General features: G+C 41.6%; 1 protein-coding gene across 3 annotated transcripts; it reads left to right on the forward strand.

Annotated features, from left to right (window-relative positions):
* Nucleotides 1-696: 696 nt before the first annotated feature.
* On the forward strand, nt 697-18,936 carry LOC135537309 (zinc finger protein OZF-like). 3 transcript variants are annotated; one of them, XM_064963511.1, is made up of 4 exons: nt 697-1,196; nt 2,492-2,589; nt 2,720-2,894; nt 16,962-18,936. In XM_064963511.1, exons 1-4 carry the CDS (start codon nt 764-766, stop codon nt 18,119-18,121), a joined length of 1,866 nt encoding a protein of 621 aa, XP_064819583.1. In that variant the 5' UTR covers nt 697-763; the 3' UTR covers nt 18,122-18,936. The 3 variants fall into 3 exon arrangements, with proteins under 3 accessions (XP_064819583.1, XP_064819584.1, XP_064819585.1); XM_064963512.1 differs by lacking the exon at nt 16,962-18,936 and adding an exon at nt 9,370-10,335; XM_064963513.1 differs by lacking the exons at nt 697-1,196; nt 2,492-2,589; nt 2,720-2,894 and adding an exon at nt 14,058-14,592.
* Nucleotides 18,937-19,463: the final 527 nt, after the last annotated feature.

Here is a 19,463-nt window from a genome sequence, read left to right on the forward strand (position 1 = left end):
CGAACAGGGACCCTCTGCACACATCAACAACAGTCACCCACGAAGTATCGTTACCCATCGCTCCACAAAAGCCGCGGCACTTTGCAGAGCAAGGGGAACCACGACTTCAAGGTCTCAGAGCGAGTGACGTCACCGATTGAAACGCTATATTAGTGCGCACCACCGCCATTTCACATCCGTTACATAAGGAAACAAATATCTGGTTATTTTGTTATGGCATATTGTTTGGCAGAATAAACACGGTTCGGTGAATATTTTCCAAAATTGCGTTACCCACTCCAGTCAGCAGATGGCGATGTGAGTCTTTCAAGTAATTTTTCTTGCGTGACGTATAATTTAGTGGACGGAGCGGGAAGCTTTTTCAACAGCAAGACGGACTCGTCAACAGTTAGCTTGCTAGCAAACATACAAACCAAAACGTCGGAGCTCTTTTCACCATTTTGTGTATATTAGGGTTTTAAGCACACAGTCTGTCTGCTTACTAGTTATTAAATGTCAAAAATATGTTGTTAGTCAGCTAACTTGTTAAGATGGCCTACCACTACGCTACATTTAACATTACATTTAAGTCATTTAGCAGACGCTCTTATCCAGAGCGACTTACAAATTAGTGAATTCATTCTCACAAAGAGGAACAGCCACTTTCACAATAAAGTGCATCTAAATCATTTCAAGGGAAAGGGGAGAAGGATTACTTTATCCTATCCTAGGTATTCCAGTCGCTAATGCTAATTAACGAGCTAGCCAACTAACATCCATCACCATGAGCTCAATAAGCTATTCGACCCCTATTAAAGAAGAGATCTGCTGGTCGGAAAAAGAAGCTCTGGGGCTGAACATTATCATGAAAGAGGAAGAGGAGGATGATGTCACCGTGAAAGGCGAGGATCCGGAGATAACTGTCACAGTGAAAGGGGAGGAAGAAGCTGTGTTAGTGAAGGAGGAAGAGGAGGGGGAGATGACTGTCACAGGGAAAGGGGAGGAAGAAGCTGTGTTAGTGAAGGAGGAGGGGGAGATGACAGTCACATGGAAAGGGGAGGAAGAAGCTGTGTTGGTGAAGGAGGAAGAGGACGTTTTTAGAGTGAAAGAGGAGGAAGAAAAGGAAGATATGACTGTCATGGTGAAAGAGGGGGAGGAGGGTGAAGAGGAGGAGAAGAAGGGTGAAGAAGAGGACACTGGAGATCTGATTAACACCAGTGAGTACTGTCTTAAAAACAGTGGCACAAACTCTGCAGTTGTTTAAAAAAATCGTGTTTTTTAAGGGGTATTGTACTGAAGTTCTATACTTGAATAATTTATTCTGTATTGTAGGAATTGTTAAAGCTACAAAGACCGAGGGCCATCAACAAAACGTTAACATTGAAAAACAGCATCACTATAGGGAGAGAAGGAAACGTCCAGATTAGAGAAAATGCCTTAGGTCCGTAGTATTTGAGTTAGGCCTATAAGGTTAGACAGACCGATCCGATTGAAATCTCTATGGCGTTATTGAATTGAAACAACAAGGCACTTAACCCTGTGGATTATTGTGAAATGGCTAGCTAGTTAGCTGGGTGTGTGCTAATAGCGTTTCAAAGTCACTCGCTCTGAGATTTTGAGTAGTTGTTCACCTTGCAAGGGCCGCGGCTTTTGTGGAGCGATGGGTAACGCTGCTTCGAGTGTGGCTGTTGTCGATGTGTTCCTGGTTCGAGCCCAGGTAGGGGCGATGAAAAGGATGGAAGCTATACTGTTACACTGGCAATACTATAGTGCCTCTAAGAACATCCAATAGTCAAAGGTATATGAAATACAAATGGTATAGAGAGAAATAGTCCTATAAATACTATATTAACTACAACCTAAAACCTCTTACCTTGGAATATTGAAGTCTCATGTTAAAAGGAACCACCAGCTTTCATAGGTTCTCATGTTCTGAGCAAGGAACTCAAACGTGAGCTTTTTTAAATGGCACATATTGCCATTTATTTACTTCTCCAACACTTTGTTTTTGCATTATTTAAACCAAATTGAACAAGTTTCATTATTTATTTGATGCTAAATTGATTTTATTTATGTATTATATTAAGTGAAAATAAGTGTTAATTCAGTATTGTTGTAATTGTCATTATTACAAATACATTTTTTTTTAAATCGGCCGATTAATCGGTATCGGCTTTTTTGGTCCTCCAATAATCAGTATCTGTATCGGCGTTGAAAAATCATAATCGGTCGACCTCTAGTTGAAACAGTCCTTTATAGTGTGTTGATAATAATCCACAGGGTTGAAACAGTCCTTAATAATGTGATTATGATAATCCACAGGGTTGAAACAGCCAGTGAAATTGCAGGGCGCCAAATTCAAACAACAGTAATCTATTTTTTTTAATTCCTCAAACATACAAGTATTATCCACCAGTTTAAAGATACACTTCTTGTTAATATTCTTGTTAAATTGTAGGCACTGTTCAGAGATATTAATGCCTCTTGTAAGACCCTATGATTGTTCACACAGGAGAGAGACACGACTATCCTGGATCCTCTGGGGAGCCTCAACAACATCCTGATGCCGACGAGGAAGAGAAGAGTCTCTCCAGATCAGAACACCAGATGGTACAGCTTGGTCTGGTCTAGCATACAGCTTGGTCTATCGGGGGCTGGGTTTATGTAAAGAACTTTATGACAACAGTGACATCAGCATCCATAATGATATGTGTCTGTGTCCCCTCTTTATGGTTACCAGGACAACGCGAGCCCTTCCTCCTTCCCGGAGTCCCCGTGTCGTGCCTCTCCCAGTAGCACCTTACTGCTGGGTATGAAGAGGTTGTCTGTGCTGCTGGTGGACTGCAGGAAAACAACGGGGCTGAGTGGAACTGTGAGAGGAGGAGAAGAGAAGAAAGGATCAGATTTGACTCAAAGTAAGTTCTGTAGTTTAGTTTAAACAAATAAATAGATCTGTCCACTGGTATCTGTTACCAGGACAACCAGCCGAGTTCTGTTAGTTGACAGGAAGATAGAGTAGTGTATATGGATGTTATGAATATCATAACACTGAAAAAGGATTCTGCCAATGAAAAGAGAAACCAATAGATGATATAAATCCTTGATGAAAGTTAGATTTAGAGAGAGAGTTTCAAGATGATCCAATGTAAGGTGCTTGTTTTATAAAAACTTTTCCTTAAAACATTATGGATGTTACATTGCCTGTCCCAGTCAACCCCCCTATCTTTACAATACTGGAGAACAGGCAAACTAAACTCCAGACACTTCATTGTGGTCTGTATTGCTTCGGATCTACAAATATATTATTCTACACTACTGGTCAAAAGCTTTAGAACACCTCCTCATTCAAGGGTTTTTCTTTATTTTGACTTTTCTATTGTAGAATAATAATAGTGAAGACATCAAAACTATTAAAAAGCACATGGAATTCAAACAACAGAAATATAAATATTTAACAGTCATATAAATACAAGTGTAATACATCAAAATAATGCTTAACTTCTTGTTAAGGTGTCAGCTTACAAAAAGGCTTTACGGCGAAAGCAAACCATGAGATTATCTGAGGATAGCGCCCCGCATACAAAAACATGAAACCCAGAATTCAAGCAGGCAGTTGTGACACAATAGTCAGAAATAGCGATATAATAACTTTGAAGATCTTCTTCTGTTGGCACTCCAAAAGGTCCTAGTTACATTACAAATTGTCCTTTTATTCGATAAAGTCCTTCTTTATATCCGTAAAAACTCAGTTTAGCTGGCACCCTTCAGTCAATAATCCAACGATTTCCCTTCATCAAAATGCATACAAATGAATGAACCCCAAACGTTACTCATAAACTTATCCAAAGTTTGTTTCGCCTGCCATTTCAGTTCTGTTATACTCACAGACATTAATCTAACGGTTTTGGTAACTTTATAGTGTTGTCCATCCAAATCTACCAATTACATGCATATCCTAGCTTCTGGGCCTGAGTAGCAGGCGGTTTACTTTGGGAATGCTTTTCATCCGGACGTCCAAACACCGCAACCCAAAGAGGTTTTAACACTTGTGGTTACGACATGATTTAATCTGTTATTTCATAGTTTTGATGTCTAACTATTATTCTACAATGCAGAAAATAGTAAAAATAAAGAATAACCCTTTAGTAGGTGAGTCCAAACTTTTGACTGGTGTTGTACATTCAATTCCATGGCAACAGCTCCAGTTGACATTCCTGCAGTCAGCATGCCAATTGCCCACTCCCTCAGAGACCTGTGGCATTGTTGTGTGAACAAACTGCACATTTTAGAGTGGCCTTTTATTATCCCCAGCACAAGGTGCACCTGTGTAATAATCAAGCTGTTCAATCAGCTTCTTGATATGCCACACCTGTGAGGTGGATGGATTATCTTGGCAAAGAATACATGTTCACTAACAGGGATGTTAAGAATTCTGCCATCTTTTTTTCGGCTCATGTAACATCCAACACTTTACATGTTGCGTTTATATTTTTGTTTATTGTAGTTACTATCAGTTTTAGGAACATTTACCCAAATATTTCACCTTATTTTTTACTTTACACAAAATATGACATCAGCGATAATCAAAATGTTGAACATCTGTGAACGTCTCAATAAGAAATTGGTCCATTTAAACAGCAGGTGTCAAACTTTGTGTCTTCGACGTAAAAACAAGTTTTGGACTAACACTTTAAATTACTTATTTACTTATTTTATGTTTAACCTCTCTAGGGTAGGTGAGACGTTAGCGTCCCACCTCTTCAACAGCCAGTGAAACTGCAGGGAGCCAATTTCAAAACAACAGAAATTCCATAATAAAAATTCCTCAAACATACATGTATTTTACACCATTTTTAAGATACACTTGTTGTAAATCCAACCACAGTGACCGTGACGCGATTATGTTAGGACAGCGCCTAGCCACAGAAAAGCATACAACCATTTTCCAACCAAGGAGAGGTGTCACAAAAGTCAGAAATAGCGTTCAAATTAATCACTTACCTTTGATTATCTTCATCTGATGGCACTCTCAGGTCTCCATTTTATTTGTATTTTTATTTATTTCACCTTTATTTAACCAGGTAGGCTAGTTGAGAACAAGTTCTCATTTACAACTGCGACCTGGCCAAGATAAAGCATAGCAGTGTGAACAGACAACACAGAGTTACACATGGAGTAAACAATTAACAAGTCAATAACACAGTAGAAAAAAAGGGGAGTCTATATACAATGTGTGCAAAAGGCATGAGGAGGTAGGCAAATAATTACAATATTGCAGATTAACACTGGATTGATAAATGATCATGTACAGGTAGAGATATTGGTGTGCAAAAGAGCAGAAAAGTAAATAAATAAAAACTGTGGGGATGAGGTAGGTGAAAATGGGTCGGCTATTTACCAATAGATTATGTACAGCTGCAGCGATCGGTTAGCTGCTCAGATAGCTGATGTTTGAAGTTGGTGAGGGAGATAAAGGTCTCCAACTTCAGCGATTTTTGCAATTCGTTCCAGTCACAGGCAGCAGAGTACTGGAACGAAAGGCGGCCGAATGAGGTGTTGGCTTTAGGGCTGATCAGTGAGATACACCTGCTGGAGCGCGTGCTACGGATGGGTGTTGCCATCGTGACCAGTGAACTGAGATAAGGCGGAGCTTTACCTAGCATGGCCTTGTAGACGACCTGTAGCCAGTGGGTCTTGCGACGAATATGTATCGAGGGCCAGCCGACTAGAGCATACAAGTCGCAGTGGTGGGTAGTATAAGGTGCTTTAGTGACAAAACGGATGGCACTGTGATAAACTGCATCCAGTTTGCTGAGAAGAGTGTTGGAAGCAATTTTGTAGATGACATCGCCGAAGTCGAGGATCGGTAGGATAGTCAGTTTTACTAGGGTAAGCTTGGCAGCGTGAGTGAAGGAGGCTTTGTTACGGAATAGAAAGCCGACTCTTGATTTGATTTTCGATTGGAGATGTTTGATATGGGTCTGGAAGGAGAGTTTGCAGTCTAGCCAGACACCTAGGTACTTATAGGTGTCCACATATTCAAGGTCGGAACCATCCAGTGTGGTGATGCTAGTCAGGCATGCGGGTGCAGGCAGCGATCGGTTGAAAAGCATGCATTTGGTTTTACTGGCGTTTAAGAGCAGTTGGAGGCCACGGAAGGAGTGTTGTATGGCATTGAAGCTCGTTTGGAGGTTAGATAGCACAGTGTCCAATGAAGGGCCGAAAGTATATAGAATGGTGTCGTCTGCGTAGAGGTGGATCAGGGAATCGCCCGCAGCAAGAGCAACATCATTGATATATACAGAGAAAAGAGTCGGCCTGAGAATTGAACCCTGTGGCACCCCCATAGAGACTGCCAGAGGACCGGACAGCATGCCCTCTGATTTGACACACTGAACTCTGTCTGCAAAGTAATTGGTGAACCAGGCAAGGCAGTCATCTGAAAAACCGAGGCTACTGAGTCTGCCGATAAGAATATGGTGATTGACAGAGTCGAAAGCCTTGGCAAGGTTGATGAAGACTGCTGCACAGTACTGTCTTTTATCGATAGCGGTTATGATGTCGTTTAGTACCTTGAGTGTGGCTGAGGTGCACCCGTGACCGGCTCGGAAACCAGATTGCATAGCGGAGAAGGTACGGTGGGATTCGAGATGGTCAGTGACCTGTTTGTTGACTTGTCTTTCGAAGACCTTAGATAGGCAATGCAGAATGGATATAGGTCTGTAACAGTTTGGGTCCAGGGTGTCTCCCCCTTTTAAGAGGGGGATGACTGTGGCAGCTTTCCAATCCTTGGGGATCTCAGACGATATGAAAGAGAGGTTGAACAGGCTGGTAATAGGGGTTGCGACAATGGCGGCGGATAGTTTCAGAAATAGAGGGTCCAGATTGTCAAGCCCAGCTGATTTATACGGGTCCAGGTTTTGCAGCTCTTTCAGAACATCTGCTATCTGGATTTGGGTAAAGGAGAACCTGGAGAGGCTTGGGCGAGGAGCTGCGGGGGAGCCGGAGCTGTTGGTCGAGGTTGGAGTAGCCAGGCGGAAGGCATGGCCAGCCGTTGAGAAATGCTTGTTGAAGTTTTCAATAATCATGGATTTGTCGGTGGTGACCGTGTTCCCTAGCCTCAGTGCAGTGGGCAGCTGGGAGGAGGTGCTCTTGTTCTCCATGGACTTCAGTGTCCCAGAACTTTTTGGAGTTGGAGCTACAGGATGCAAACTTCTGCCTGAAGAAGCTGGCCTTAGCTTTCCTGACTGACTGCGTGTATTGGTTCCTGACTTCCCTGAACAGTTGCATATCGCGGGGACTGTTCGATGCAATTGCAGTCCGCCACAGGATGTTTTTGTGCTGGTCGAGGGCAGTCAGGTCTGGAGTGAACCAAGGGCTGTATCTGTTCTTAGTTCTGCATTTTTTGAACGGAGCATGCATATCTAAAATGGTGAGGAAGTTACTCTTAAAGAATGACCAGGCATCCTCAACTGACGGGATGAGGTCAATGTCCTTCCAGGGTACCCGGGCCAGGTCGATTAGAAAGGCCTGCTCACAGAAGTGTTTTAGGGAGCGTTTGACAGTGATGAGGGGTGGTCGTTTGACTGCGGCACCGTAGCGGATACAGGCAATGAGGCAGTGGTCGCTGAGATCCTGATTGTAGACAGCGGAGGTGTATTTGGAGGGCCAGTTGGTCAGGATGACGTCTATGAGGGTGCCCTTGCTTACAGAGTTAGGGTTGTACCTGGTGGGTTCCTTGATGATTTGTGTGAGATTGAGGGCATCTAGCTTAGATTGTAGGACTGCCGGGGTGTTAAGCATATCCCAGTTTAGGTCACCTAACAGAACAAACTCTGAAGCTAGATGGGGGGCAATTAATTCACAAATGGTGTCCAGGGCACAGCTGGGAGCTGAGGGGGGTCGGTAGCAGGCGGCAACAGTGAGAGACTTATTTCTGGAGAGAGTAATTTTCAGAATTAGTAGTTCGAACTGTTTGGGTATGGACCTGGAAAGTATGACATTACTTTGCAGGCTATCTCTGCAGTAGACTGTAACTCCTCCCCCTTTGGCAGTTCTATCTTGACGGAAGATGTTATAGTTGGGTATGGAAATAAATGTTAGTTTTGTTCCATAAAGTTCATCTTTATGTCCAAATACCTCCTTTTTGTTCGGACGTGTAGTCCATTCCATTAAAGTTCGTAGAAACATGTCAAATGATGTATATAATCAATCTTTAGGATGTTTTTATCATAAATCTTCAATAATATTCCAACTGGACTATTCCGTTGTTTCACTAGAAATGAAAGGGAACGGAGCTCATGGCCGCACGCGATAAACAACTCAAGGCTTTCAGCTGAGCCACCTGCTTTGAGTGGTCTTATTCTCTCCCCTTTCACAATAGAAGACTGGTGACATCTAGTGGAAGCCTTAGGAAGTGCAATCTGACCCCATAGACACAGGATATTGGATCGGCAATCACTTAAAAAAAAAAAAAACTACGAACCTCGGATTTCCCACTTCCTGTTTGGATTTTTTCTCAGGTTTTTGCCTGCCGTATGAGTTCTGTTATACTCACAGATTATTTTATTTTAACAGTTTAGGAAACTTTAGAGTGTTTTCTATCCACATCTACTAATAATATGCATATATTAGCTTCTGGGCCTGAGAAACAGGCAGTTTACTCTGGGCACGCTTTTCATCCAAACTTCCCAATGCTGCCCCCTATCCCAAGAAGTTAATAGTGCGTTGTTGATTACAATCCACAGGGTTGAAACAGTCCTTTATAGTGTGTTGATTACAATCCACAGGGTTGAAACAGTCCTTTATAGTGTGTTATTGATAATAATGTTAGGCTAGTAGCCATGGGTTAATGATGTCCCTCTGTTCCAAACCAAATGTTAGGCTAGTAGCCATGGGTTAATGATGTCCCTCTGTTCCAAACCAAATGTTAGGCTTGTAGCCTTGGGTTAATGATGTCCTTCTGTTCCAAACCAAATGTTAGGCTTGTAGCCATGGGTTAATGATGTCCCTCTGTTCCAAACCAAATGTTAGGCTAGTAGCCATGGGTTAATGATGACCGTATGCTTATATGCTTTTCTTCCAGTGGAGATTAGTTCATAAATTACCCGGCTGGGCTGTGGGACAGTGGAGATTAGTTTATAAATGGCCTGGCTGGGCTGTGGGACAGTGGATCTTTTGGGATAGTTCAAATGGAACTGTTAACATGTATTACCAGTGGATTATTGCAAATGTGTATCAACCAATCAGCATTCAGGATCCATTCAGGATCCAAACTGCCCATTTTCTAATGAGGGATCTAGACTTGATTAAACCGCATAAGACATTTTTATCATGTGTAGGTTTCATTCATTCTGTTTTAACCAAATATACTATGTTTGTCTTTGACAGGAGAGAGGCCAGACTCTCGCTCTGACACTAGGAAGAGTCTTACAGGGGAATCGGCCCCAGTGACATCCAAACCAGCAAGACCCCACCACTGTTCCCAGTGTGGAAAGAGATTTATCCGGTTAGGGCACCTGAAACAACATATGAGAACACATACAGGGGAGAAGCCTTATCACTGCTCCCAGTGTGGAAAGGGTTTTGGACAGTCAGGGCATCTAAAGGTGCATGAAAGAACACATACTGGAGAGAAGCCATATCAATGCTCGCAGTGTGAAAATACATTTTTCTCATCAGGGGACCTGAAATCACATGAGAAAACACACTTAGTAGAGAGGCCTTTCCAATGCTCTCAGTGTGGAAAGGGATTTATCCAGTCATCGCATCTGAAAGAGCATGAAAGAATACACACAGGAGAGAAGCCATTCCAATGCTCCCAGTGTGGAAAGAGTTTTACCCAGAGAGGGAAGCTGACAAATCATGAAAGAAGACATACAGGTGAGAAGCCTCATCACTGCTCTCAGTGTGGAAAGGGTTTTGGACAGTCAGGGCATTTAAAGGTGCATGAAAGAACACACACTGGAGAGAAGCCATATCAGTGCTCCCAGTGTGAAAAGACATTTTTGTCATCAGGGTACTTGAAATCACATGAGAAAACACACTTAGTAGAGAGGCCTTTCCAATGCTCTCAGTGTGGAAAGGGATTTATCCAGTCATCGCATCTGAAAGACCATGAAAGAATACACACAGGAGAGAAGCCCTTCCAATGCTCCCAGTGTGGAAAGAGTTTTACCCAGAGAGGGAAGCTGAAAGATCATGAAAGAACACATACAGGGAGAAGCCTCATCACTGCTCTCAGTGTGGAAAGAGTTTTGGACAGTCAGGGCATTTAAAAGTGCATGAAAGAACACACACTGGAGAGAAGCCGTATCAATGCTCCCAGTGTGAACATACATTTTTCTCATCAGGGGACCTGAAATCACATGAGAGAACACACTTAGTAGAGAGGCCTTTCCAATGTTCTCAGTGTGGAAAGGGATATATTCACTCATGGCATCTGAAAGAGCATATGAGAATACACACGAGAACAACCATTCCAGTGCTCTCAGTGTGGAAAGGGGTTTAACTGGGTAGTGAGCCTGAAAACGCATAAAATGACACACACAGGAGAGAAGCCTCACCTCTGTTCCCAGTGTGGAAAGGGTTTTGTTCAGTTAGTGCACCTAAAAACACACGAGAGGACACACACATGAGTGTAGCCTCACCTTTGCTCCCAGTGAAGAAAGGGTTTTCTTCAGTTAAGGGGCCCAAAAGAAAATGAGAGAGACACACGGGTAGAAGACGCCATTGGAGCAGGTCTTCATTCATTTCAAAACCAGTGTTTACATTACCTAGATATGAAAAAAATAACCAGTTGAATAATGGAATGTATTTACAAATTCTTCAACTACATATCAGATTAAGAATTTGAAAGATATTATATTAGAATTATTTGGATGTATTTAAAATAGTTGTGAATGTACTTAGTTAAAAAAAAAATAATAATTACTTCACATGTACAGGTCTTATTTCACTGTTTAATCACAATATACAGCCCAACTCTACATTGGTGTCCCATCTGGTGTGGCTTCTTCTGCTCATCTGCTTCTTTTTGACAAGCTTTGTACCTGGTAGAGCAATTGGTGAGATGTTTAGTCAGTTCTCTTATTTTTTTTTTTTTACCTTCATTTAACTAGGCAAGTCAGTTAAAGAACAAATTCACTGTACCTGATTTGTACCTTGTCAGCTCGGGGGTTTGAACTTGCAACCTTCCGGTTACTAGTCCAACGCTCTAACCACTAGGCTACCCTGCCGCACCACCCCTGTGATGTATGGAATGATGTAGCTGTGCTGTGATGATTTTGAATCCTTGCACGCAATCTGTGGCAAGCATGTAGGAGCAGTATAGACCTTGTCTGTTCATTATATACATCTACATGATGTATTGTTACACCATGTAGGAGCAGTTCACTATATACATTGTATTGTTACACCATGTAGGAGCAGTATAGACCTCGTCTGTTCATTATATACATTGCATTGTTATACTATGTAGGAGCAGTATAGATCCAGCTGCATATTGTGAGGTGATCTGTTTGATATCATTAAATATCTGTTCTGATCAACACATGCTTCTCTTTTGTAAGTATCCATATAGTTTTTTAAATAAAAATACATGAAAAATATAAGTTTTGTCTGAAAATAAAAATAAAATAAAGATTTTTACCACGTTCACGTGCTAGTCGGAACTAGGAAACTTGCGTTCAACTAATCAGCAAGTCAGAAATGTTTGAGTTTCCTAGTTCAGGGCATTACCAACTTCAGTCGGTAGTAAATGGTGTGGCCAGTGTGACGTATAATCTAGTGGACGGGACGCTTCGTCAACAACAGCTCGTCAGTTACCTTGGTAACCAACATAGCCGAAACATTGAAGCTCTTAACCTTTTTCTGCAAAGGGGGCTAAATCAGGGTCACACCGAGTGATTCTTGGTAGTCTCAAAACAAATATACTTTTAAAGAAAAGTATACATCTCACATACATGGTTTATGGGCAACAACAAAAAAAGACACGTTTTGGTTTGTTTATTACACTATATACATCACATAAGAAATAACAAAACTGTTTGACATAGAAACACCAGATTTCTGTCGGCATGTTTGAATGAGCCTTTATTTACAACGAAATTCTGAAATAAATGTAAATAAATAATTGCAGCATAAATGACTGCAGGAAATGGCTACAGCGCTTTCTGTGTATATTTGCCGCTGTGTTTTAAACGCACTTCTCTCGGATGTGGCTGGTTGTCCCATTTAATGTCATATTTACTTTGCTAGTTGCTAGCTGGCTTGCTTTGGTAGCCAGACACTAGACTATCAAATATATTTATAACTAGCAACCCACTGGGCACAGACATCAATTCAACGTCTATTCCACTTTGGTTCAATTGTAATTTTCATTGAAATTACGTGTAATGCCGAGACACTCCATTTCGTATGATATGTTACGAATTTCTATTTGTTGTGGCTAACATTAGCTAGGCTAGGGGTTGGGGTTATGGGGTTAAGGTTGGGGTTAAGGCAGTGGTGTGCCTGGGGACTTCAGTGAGGTCCTACACAGTGCCACCCGAATAAATCCACCTCTTATTACCATCATTATGATGCCACGGCTCTAGACACTATACATTTAGACAGAAACGCAGTATAACCAGGCGTTGCGTCACCTTGAAATTTACATTTTTATTCGGAGAATTGCAGGGGAAGAATACAGTACAGTTCAACTAATAGGCAAGAACGTAGTCGAGTGCAACAGAGTTATATTAATATTCTTCTTCTATCCATTTTCTGGTCCACAAACTTTGAGCTTTAAGTCCAAAAAATAAATAAAAAATACAGTTCCTGTTTACCCAAAAACACAATCAATGAGTCTTTTCAATATTCATCTATTTTTCTTCACCTTTTCATTGTGCAGCTCCGTGGCCCGCGCTTGTTCGTTGAGCTGTCGATCCACTCTGGTGTCCCCAAAAGTTTTCAAAGGCACCATTCCCTGTTAAGTGCCCAGCCGTACTTTGGTGTCTCGTTGCTGCCTTGCGTAGACAACTCAAGTTTGCAAAGCCAGTGTGGCTCCAAACACCAAGTCGATCACTTGCAAATAATAGGCATTCCCAGCAGTACAGTTTGCAGTGCTTCTCGGAGCCTGTGAGCCATTGATAGCGCTCGTAGTTGGAACTTTGAAAGTGGCGAACGAACCAATTTCCCGCCTGTGACAGGCTTTGTAGCGTCGGCCGACCTCTCCTTACAATGTCTAACTTTTCTTGAAAAGTTTGTCTTGGGAATGGCGTTATAATTATATCCTCGACCAAATCGATATCTTCTCCTCCTTCCGCCATTGTGGGTTGAAGAAACAGCTTAGTAGTACGCGAATTAATTCGTATCAAATTCAGTTTCCTAGTTCTGCATATACCTGCCCATAGGACTTGCCTCTCAATATTGGTAATCCAATCAAAAGACGTGCAAGCACAACGCCTGCTAGCTGGCTCCTGTGTAACACGAGCCAGCCAGCAGGCGTACAATAGCCAACTCTAAAGCTGATTGGTTGACACTAAATTTTCATTTTCATTCACTTTAAACTACAAGCGCCCGCACTGTTGATTCTGAAGGCCTGAGGGCAGATTTTAGATCCCTGGCAACACATGATGGCTGAATATGATTGGATAAAAGATCTAACATAAAGACCAGCCCTCCAAATCTCAACCTGGGGCTGGAAGCAGTGCAACCAAGAGGAAAGCTATGAAATGAAGAGTATAACTCTTACTCTGGGGAATAATGTAATACATATTTGTGGGAAAATATATATTTTTAAAAGTATATTCTGATGATTTAGGGCAGCAGAGAAGGCCTTGCTGGCCCTGATGGCCTGGTTGATTCCTAACAGGGTTGATTCATAATGTGCAAATCCCTATTCAGCCACTACATTTGCGTAGAGGAAATTAATATCTGTAAGAAGTAAGAGAACTGGTTATTTAACAATTATTTGTTTACGTTGTTTTCCAGAATGTTGTTTTTGTTCAACTGTATTACTCACTCCAGCCAGCAGGTGACGATGAGAGTTTTTCAGGTGACGCCTCTTGCGTGACGTATAATGTAGTGGACGGGATGTTTTTTCGACAACAGCAATTCATCCACCTCGGTAGCGTGCTAGCCAACATAAAACTAAAACATTGAAGCGCTTTAGGCCATTTTTGTGTATATTAACCTCAGTGTTTTAAACACACTGTCTGGTTACTCTATTTAATTTACTTTTTACGTTATTAGCTTTCTAGCTAAATAACCCTCGGCTAATGCTAACTAGCTTGCTAACATCCTCGACCATGAGTTCACAAAGCTACTCCCTCCCTGCTAAAGAAGAGGAGGTCTGCTGGACGGAGAAAGACGCCCCCGTGAAAGAGGAGAAGGAAGAGGAGGCTGTCACAGTTAAACAAGAAGTAGAGGGTGAGGCTGTCACAGTTAAACAAGAAGTAGAGGGTGAGGCTGTCACAGTTAAACAAGAAGTAGAGGGTGAGGCTGTTACATTGAAAGAGGAAGAAGTTACGGTGAAAGAAGAGGAAGAATCTTTAAGAGTGAAAGAGGGAATGAAGGAGGAGGGGGAGATCACTGTCACATTGGAGGAGACTGGAGATCTGATTAACACCAGTAAGTGCTATTTTAAAAACAGTGGAACAAATTCTGTAGTTGTTTTATCTATTGAACTAATGTGCAGTGTTAAAGACTGCGGTCAAGTGCTTCGTGCTTCTACACCTGCATTGCTTGTTGTTTGGGGTTTTATTCTGGGTTTCTGTACAGCACTTTGAGATATCAGCTGATGTAAGAAGAGCTATATGAATAAATGTGATTTGATTTGGTCAAATGAGCCACCCATATGCATCTGTTTCTGCCTGAAATTTCGGAAGTGGGTAGACAACACTTTACGGTAGCGCGTGTTTTCTGGGATGGAAACTGAGTCGGGTGTCCTCTAATGCTCAGATAGAAACGACAGCTACAAATGATTCCAAACAAACAGTTTCACGTACGCTTATTCAATCTTCCATAATCAAAAAGATACCAAATCGTTTAGTTCATTTTCACACCTTTTTATTTTTTTAATGTTACCTTTATTTGACTAGACATGTCAGTTAAGAACAAAATGCTGTTTTCAATGACGGCCTAGGAACAGTGGGTTAACTGCCTTGTTCAGTGGCAGAAGGACAGATTTTGACCTTGTCAGCTCAGGGATTTGATCTTGCAACCTTTCGGCTACTGGTCCAATGATCTATCCGCCCCACTGGGCTACCTGCCGACCTTAACAGAAATTACTGTGGTATCACGGTTAGAGGGAGTCTGCTTCATCAAGTACTGAGTTAAGGGTCTTAACTTAGTTCCAGATTTAAAAACAATACATTTGCAAAAATTTATACACACCTGTTTTCGCTTTGTCAGTCATTGTGGGGTATTGTGTGTAGAATAAAAATCTTAGTAAAATAAATGTAATCCTTTTTAGAACAAGAATGTAATGTAACAAAATGTGGAAAAAGTCAAGGGGTCTGTATAAAAGAGTGCAAAATATCCAATCAGAAATTATATATATTCGGAATGACAAATCTCACAATAAGTGAGATTGAGAAAACAATACCAAGATGGAAAAATTCAATGAGGAGTGAAAGGCAAACTGAGGCCACAGCAAAGGAAAGCTGAGGAAATAAATGTGTCGTTGGCCGAGGTCTATTAGATAACCAGATAGTGCTACTACACAGCTCATTACTACCACAGATAGCCAGATAGGGCTACTACACAGCTCATTACTACCACAGATAACCACATAGACCTTGGCTACTACACAGCTCATTACTACCACAGATAATCAGATAGGGCTACTACACAGCTCATTACTACCACAGATAACCACATAGGGCTACTACACAGCTCATTATTACCACAGATAATCAGATAGGGCTACTACACAGCTCATTACTACCACAGATAATCAGATAGGGCTACTCCACAGCTCATTACTACCACAGATAATAAGATAGGGCTACTACACAGCTCATTACGACCACAGATAATCAGATAGGGCTACTACACAGCTCATTACTACCACAGATAACCACATAGACCTTGGCTACTACACAGCTCATTACCACCACAGATAATCAGATAGGGCTACTCCACAGCTCATTACTACCACAGATAACCAGAATACAGGCTACTACACAGCTTATTACTACCAAAGATAATCAGATAGGGCTTCTACACAGCTCATTACTACCACAGATAACCACATAGACCTTGGCTACTACACAGCTCATTACTACCACAGATAATCAGATAGGGCTACTCCACAGCTCATTACTACCACAGATAATAAGATAGTAATGAGCTGTGTAGTAGCCCTACCACAGATAATCAGATAGGGCTACTACACAGCTCATTACTACCACAGATCCACTAGAGTTGGAATGGGCTAAAAGATTTGGCTCCACTAAATATAGTTTGTCAATGCCATGATTCCTCTCGTCCTTCCTGTAGCAATGCAAGTCATTTTCAGTCAACCTTCAGCTTTTGGAAAAGTAAAAAATGACTCCTACTTATTCAAATTACACCAAGATTCTTTTAAATTAGATTTTGTTTTGTAATCTGGCCTCGGGTTATTCAACCACATGTATTTATAAAGCCCTTTGTACATCAGCCGATGTCACAAGATGCTATACAGAAACCCAGCCTAAAACCCCAAACAACAAGCAATGCAGGTGTAGAAGCATGGTGGCTAGAAAAACTCCCTAGAAAGGCCAGAACCTAGGAAGAAACCTAGAGAGGAACCAGGCTCTGAGGGGTGGCCAGTCCTCTTCTGGCTGTGCCAGGTGGAGATTATAACACTACATGGCCAAGATGTTCAAACGATCATAGATGACCAGCAGGGTCAAATAATAATATTGAAGGATCTGATTTGAATTCAACCTCCTCGCAAGATAGTTGTGGAGGTTTCATTCAGGTCTCTATTTAAATCAACACTATGTCTTTTGCAGGAGAAAGACCAGACTCAGAGGAACCAGAGACGTCCAAACCAGCAAGACGACACCACTGCTCCCACTGTAGAAAAGGTTTTAACCAGTTAGGGGACCTGAAAACACATGAGAGAATACATACAGGAAAAAAGCCATACCACTGCTCCAAGTGTGAAAAAGGTTTTAGCCAGTTAGGAAACTTGAAGCGGCATGAGAGAATACATACAGGAGAAAAGCCGTACCACTGCTCCCACTGTGGAAAGGGTTTTAACCAGTTGTGGGACCTGAAAGGCCACAAGACTTTGCACACAGCGGAGAAGCCTTATCACTGCTCCCTTTGCGGAAAGAGTTTTACCGTGTTAGGGAGCTTGAAAATACACAAGATAAATCACACAAAGGAGAAGCCTTACCACTGCTCCCAATGTGAAAACAGTTTTACAGAGTTAGGGAGCCTGAAAATACACGAGAGAATACACACAGGAGATAAGCCTTACTACTGCTCCCAGTGTGGAAAGAGATTTACCCAGTTAGGAAGTCTGAAAGAGCATAAGATACAGCATACAAGGGAGAAGCCTTACCCCTGCTCCCTTTGTGTAAAGAGATTTTCCTCATCAGGTTGCCTGAAAAGACATGAGAGGACACACACAGGCGATAAACCTTTCCAATGCTCCCAGTGTGGAAAGAGTTTTTCCATGTTAGCAAGCCTGAAAAGACATGAGAGGACACACACAGGAAATAAGACTCATCACTGCCCCCAGTGTGGAAAGAGTTTTAACCTTAAAGAATACCTGAAAGTGCATGAGAGAATACACACAGGGGAGAAGCTAGAGAAGCATTTCCACTGCTCACAGTGTGGAAAGAGTTTTTCCTCGTTAGCGAGTTTGAAAAGACATGAGAGGACACACACAGGAAATAAGCCTCATCACTGCTCCCAGTGTGGAAAGAGTTTTAAGCTGAAAGGACAACTGAACCAGCATGAGAGAATACACACAGGGGAGAAGCCATACCACTGCTCCCAATGTGAAAAGAGTTTTGCCTGGTTAGGGGACCTGAGAAGACATGAGAGGACGCACACGGGAGAGAAGCCTCATCACTGCTCCCAGTGTGGAAAGAGTTTTACCCAGTTAAGACACATGAAAAGACATGAGATAATACACACAGGAGATATGAACGTAGACTGAACAGTGGAACAGAGGACAGATGAAGGCCCAATACATGATGGGCCAGTAGTCCCCAGAGACTCTGATTGTGTCTTGACTTTCCAGTGTTTTCCCTCCTGCGTGTATTATGAAGGATTGTGTTTGTGGATGTGTTTTCTGGGTGAGGGTTTGGTTTGTGCCCTAGCACAGTTGATTCAAATATCCAACTCATCATCAAGCTTTTCTTATTTGAATGGGCTGTGTAGTGTTAGAGGACCTGAAAGAATACAGAGGTTTTGTTCTGACTTTTCTCTTTTTCTTTAAGTTGTTGAAATGTTCCCGGAATCACTGACCTTCACATCTTAAAGTAATGATGGACTATATTTTAGCTATCTTCTGTATACCCCCTACCCTGTCACAATACAACTGATTGGCTCAAACGCATTAAGAAGGAAAGAAATTCCACAAATTAACTTTTAACAAGGCACACCTGTTAATTGAAATACATTCCGGGTGACATCCTCATGAAGCTGGTTGAGAGAATGCCAAGAGTGTGCGAAGCTGTCATCAAGACAAAGGGTGGTTACTTTGAAGAATCTCAAATAGAAAATATATTTTGATTTGTTTAACACTTTTTTGGCTACTAAATGATTCCATATGTGTTATTTCATAGTTTTGATGTCTTCACTATTATTCTACAATGTATAAAGTAGTAAAAATTAATAATTGAATGAGTAGGTGTGTCCAAACTTTGACTGGTATATATGTATGTATGAGTATTTATAGGTGTATGTACAGTTGAAGTTGGAAGCTTACATACACTTAGGTTGGAGTAATTAAAACTAGTTTTTCATCCACTCCACAAATTTCTTGTTAACAAACTATAGTTTTGGCAAGTCGGTTAGGACATCTACTGTGTGCATGACATAGGTATTTTTTCCAACAATAGTTCACAGACAGATTATTTCACTTATAATTCATAATATCTTTAGAATCTTCTGATAGGCTAATTGACATAATTTGAGTCAATTGGAGGTGTACCTGTGGATGTATTTCAAGGCCTACCTTCAAACTCAGTGTCTCTTTGCTTGACATAATGGGAAAATCAAAACAAAATCAGCCAAGACCTCAGAAAAAAATGGTAGACCTCCACAAGTCTGGTTCGTCCTTGGAAGCAATTTACAAACGCCCTAAGGTACCACGTTCATCACGACAAACAATAGTATGCAAGTATAAACACCATGGGACCACGCAGCCGTCATACCGCTCAGGAAGGAGACACGTTCTGTCTCCTAGAGATGAACGTACTTTGGTGCGAAAAGTGCAAATCAATCTCAGAACAACAGCAAAGGACATTGTGAAGATGCTGGAGTTAACAGGTTCA

The sequence above is a fragment of the Oncorhynchus masou genome, unplaced genomic scaffold (assembly GCF_036934945.1).
Source record: "Oncorhynchus masou masou isolate Uvic2021 unplaced genomic scaffold, UVic_Omas_1.1 unplaced_scaffold_750, whole genome shotgun sequence".
NCBI lineage: Eukaryota > Metazoa > Chordata > Actinopteri > Salmoniformes > Salmonidae > Oncorhynchus > Oncorhynchus masou.

Bases quoted from the DNA above. Each gene is read 5' to 3' on its own strand.
- LOC135537309 (XM_064963511.1), top strand. From the start codon at position 764: ATGAGCTCAATAAGCTATTCGACCCCTATTAAAGAAGAGATCTGCTGG. The intron at 1,197-2,491 runs GTGAGTACTGTC...TTGTTCACACAG, and splicing joins TGGAGATCTGATTAACACCA to GAGAGAGACACGACTATCCT. The intron at 2,895-16,961 runs GTAAGTTCTGTA...TGTCTTTTGCAG, and splicing joins AGGATCAGATTTGACTCAAA to GAGAAAGACCAGACTCAGAG.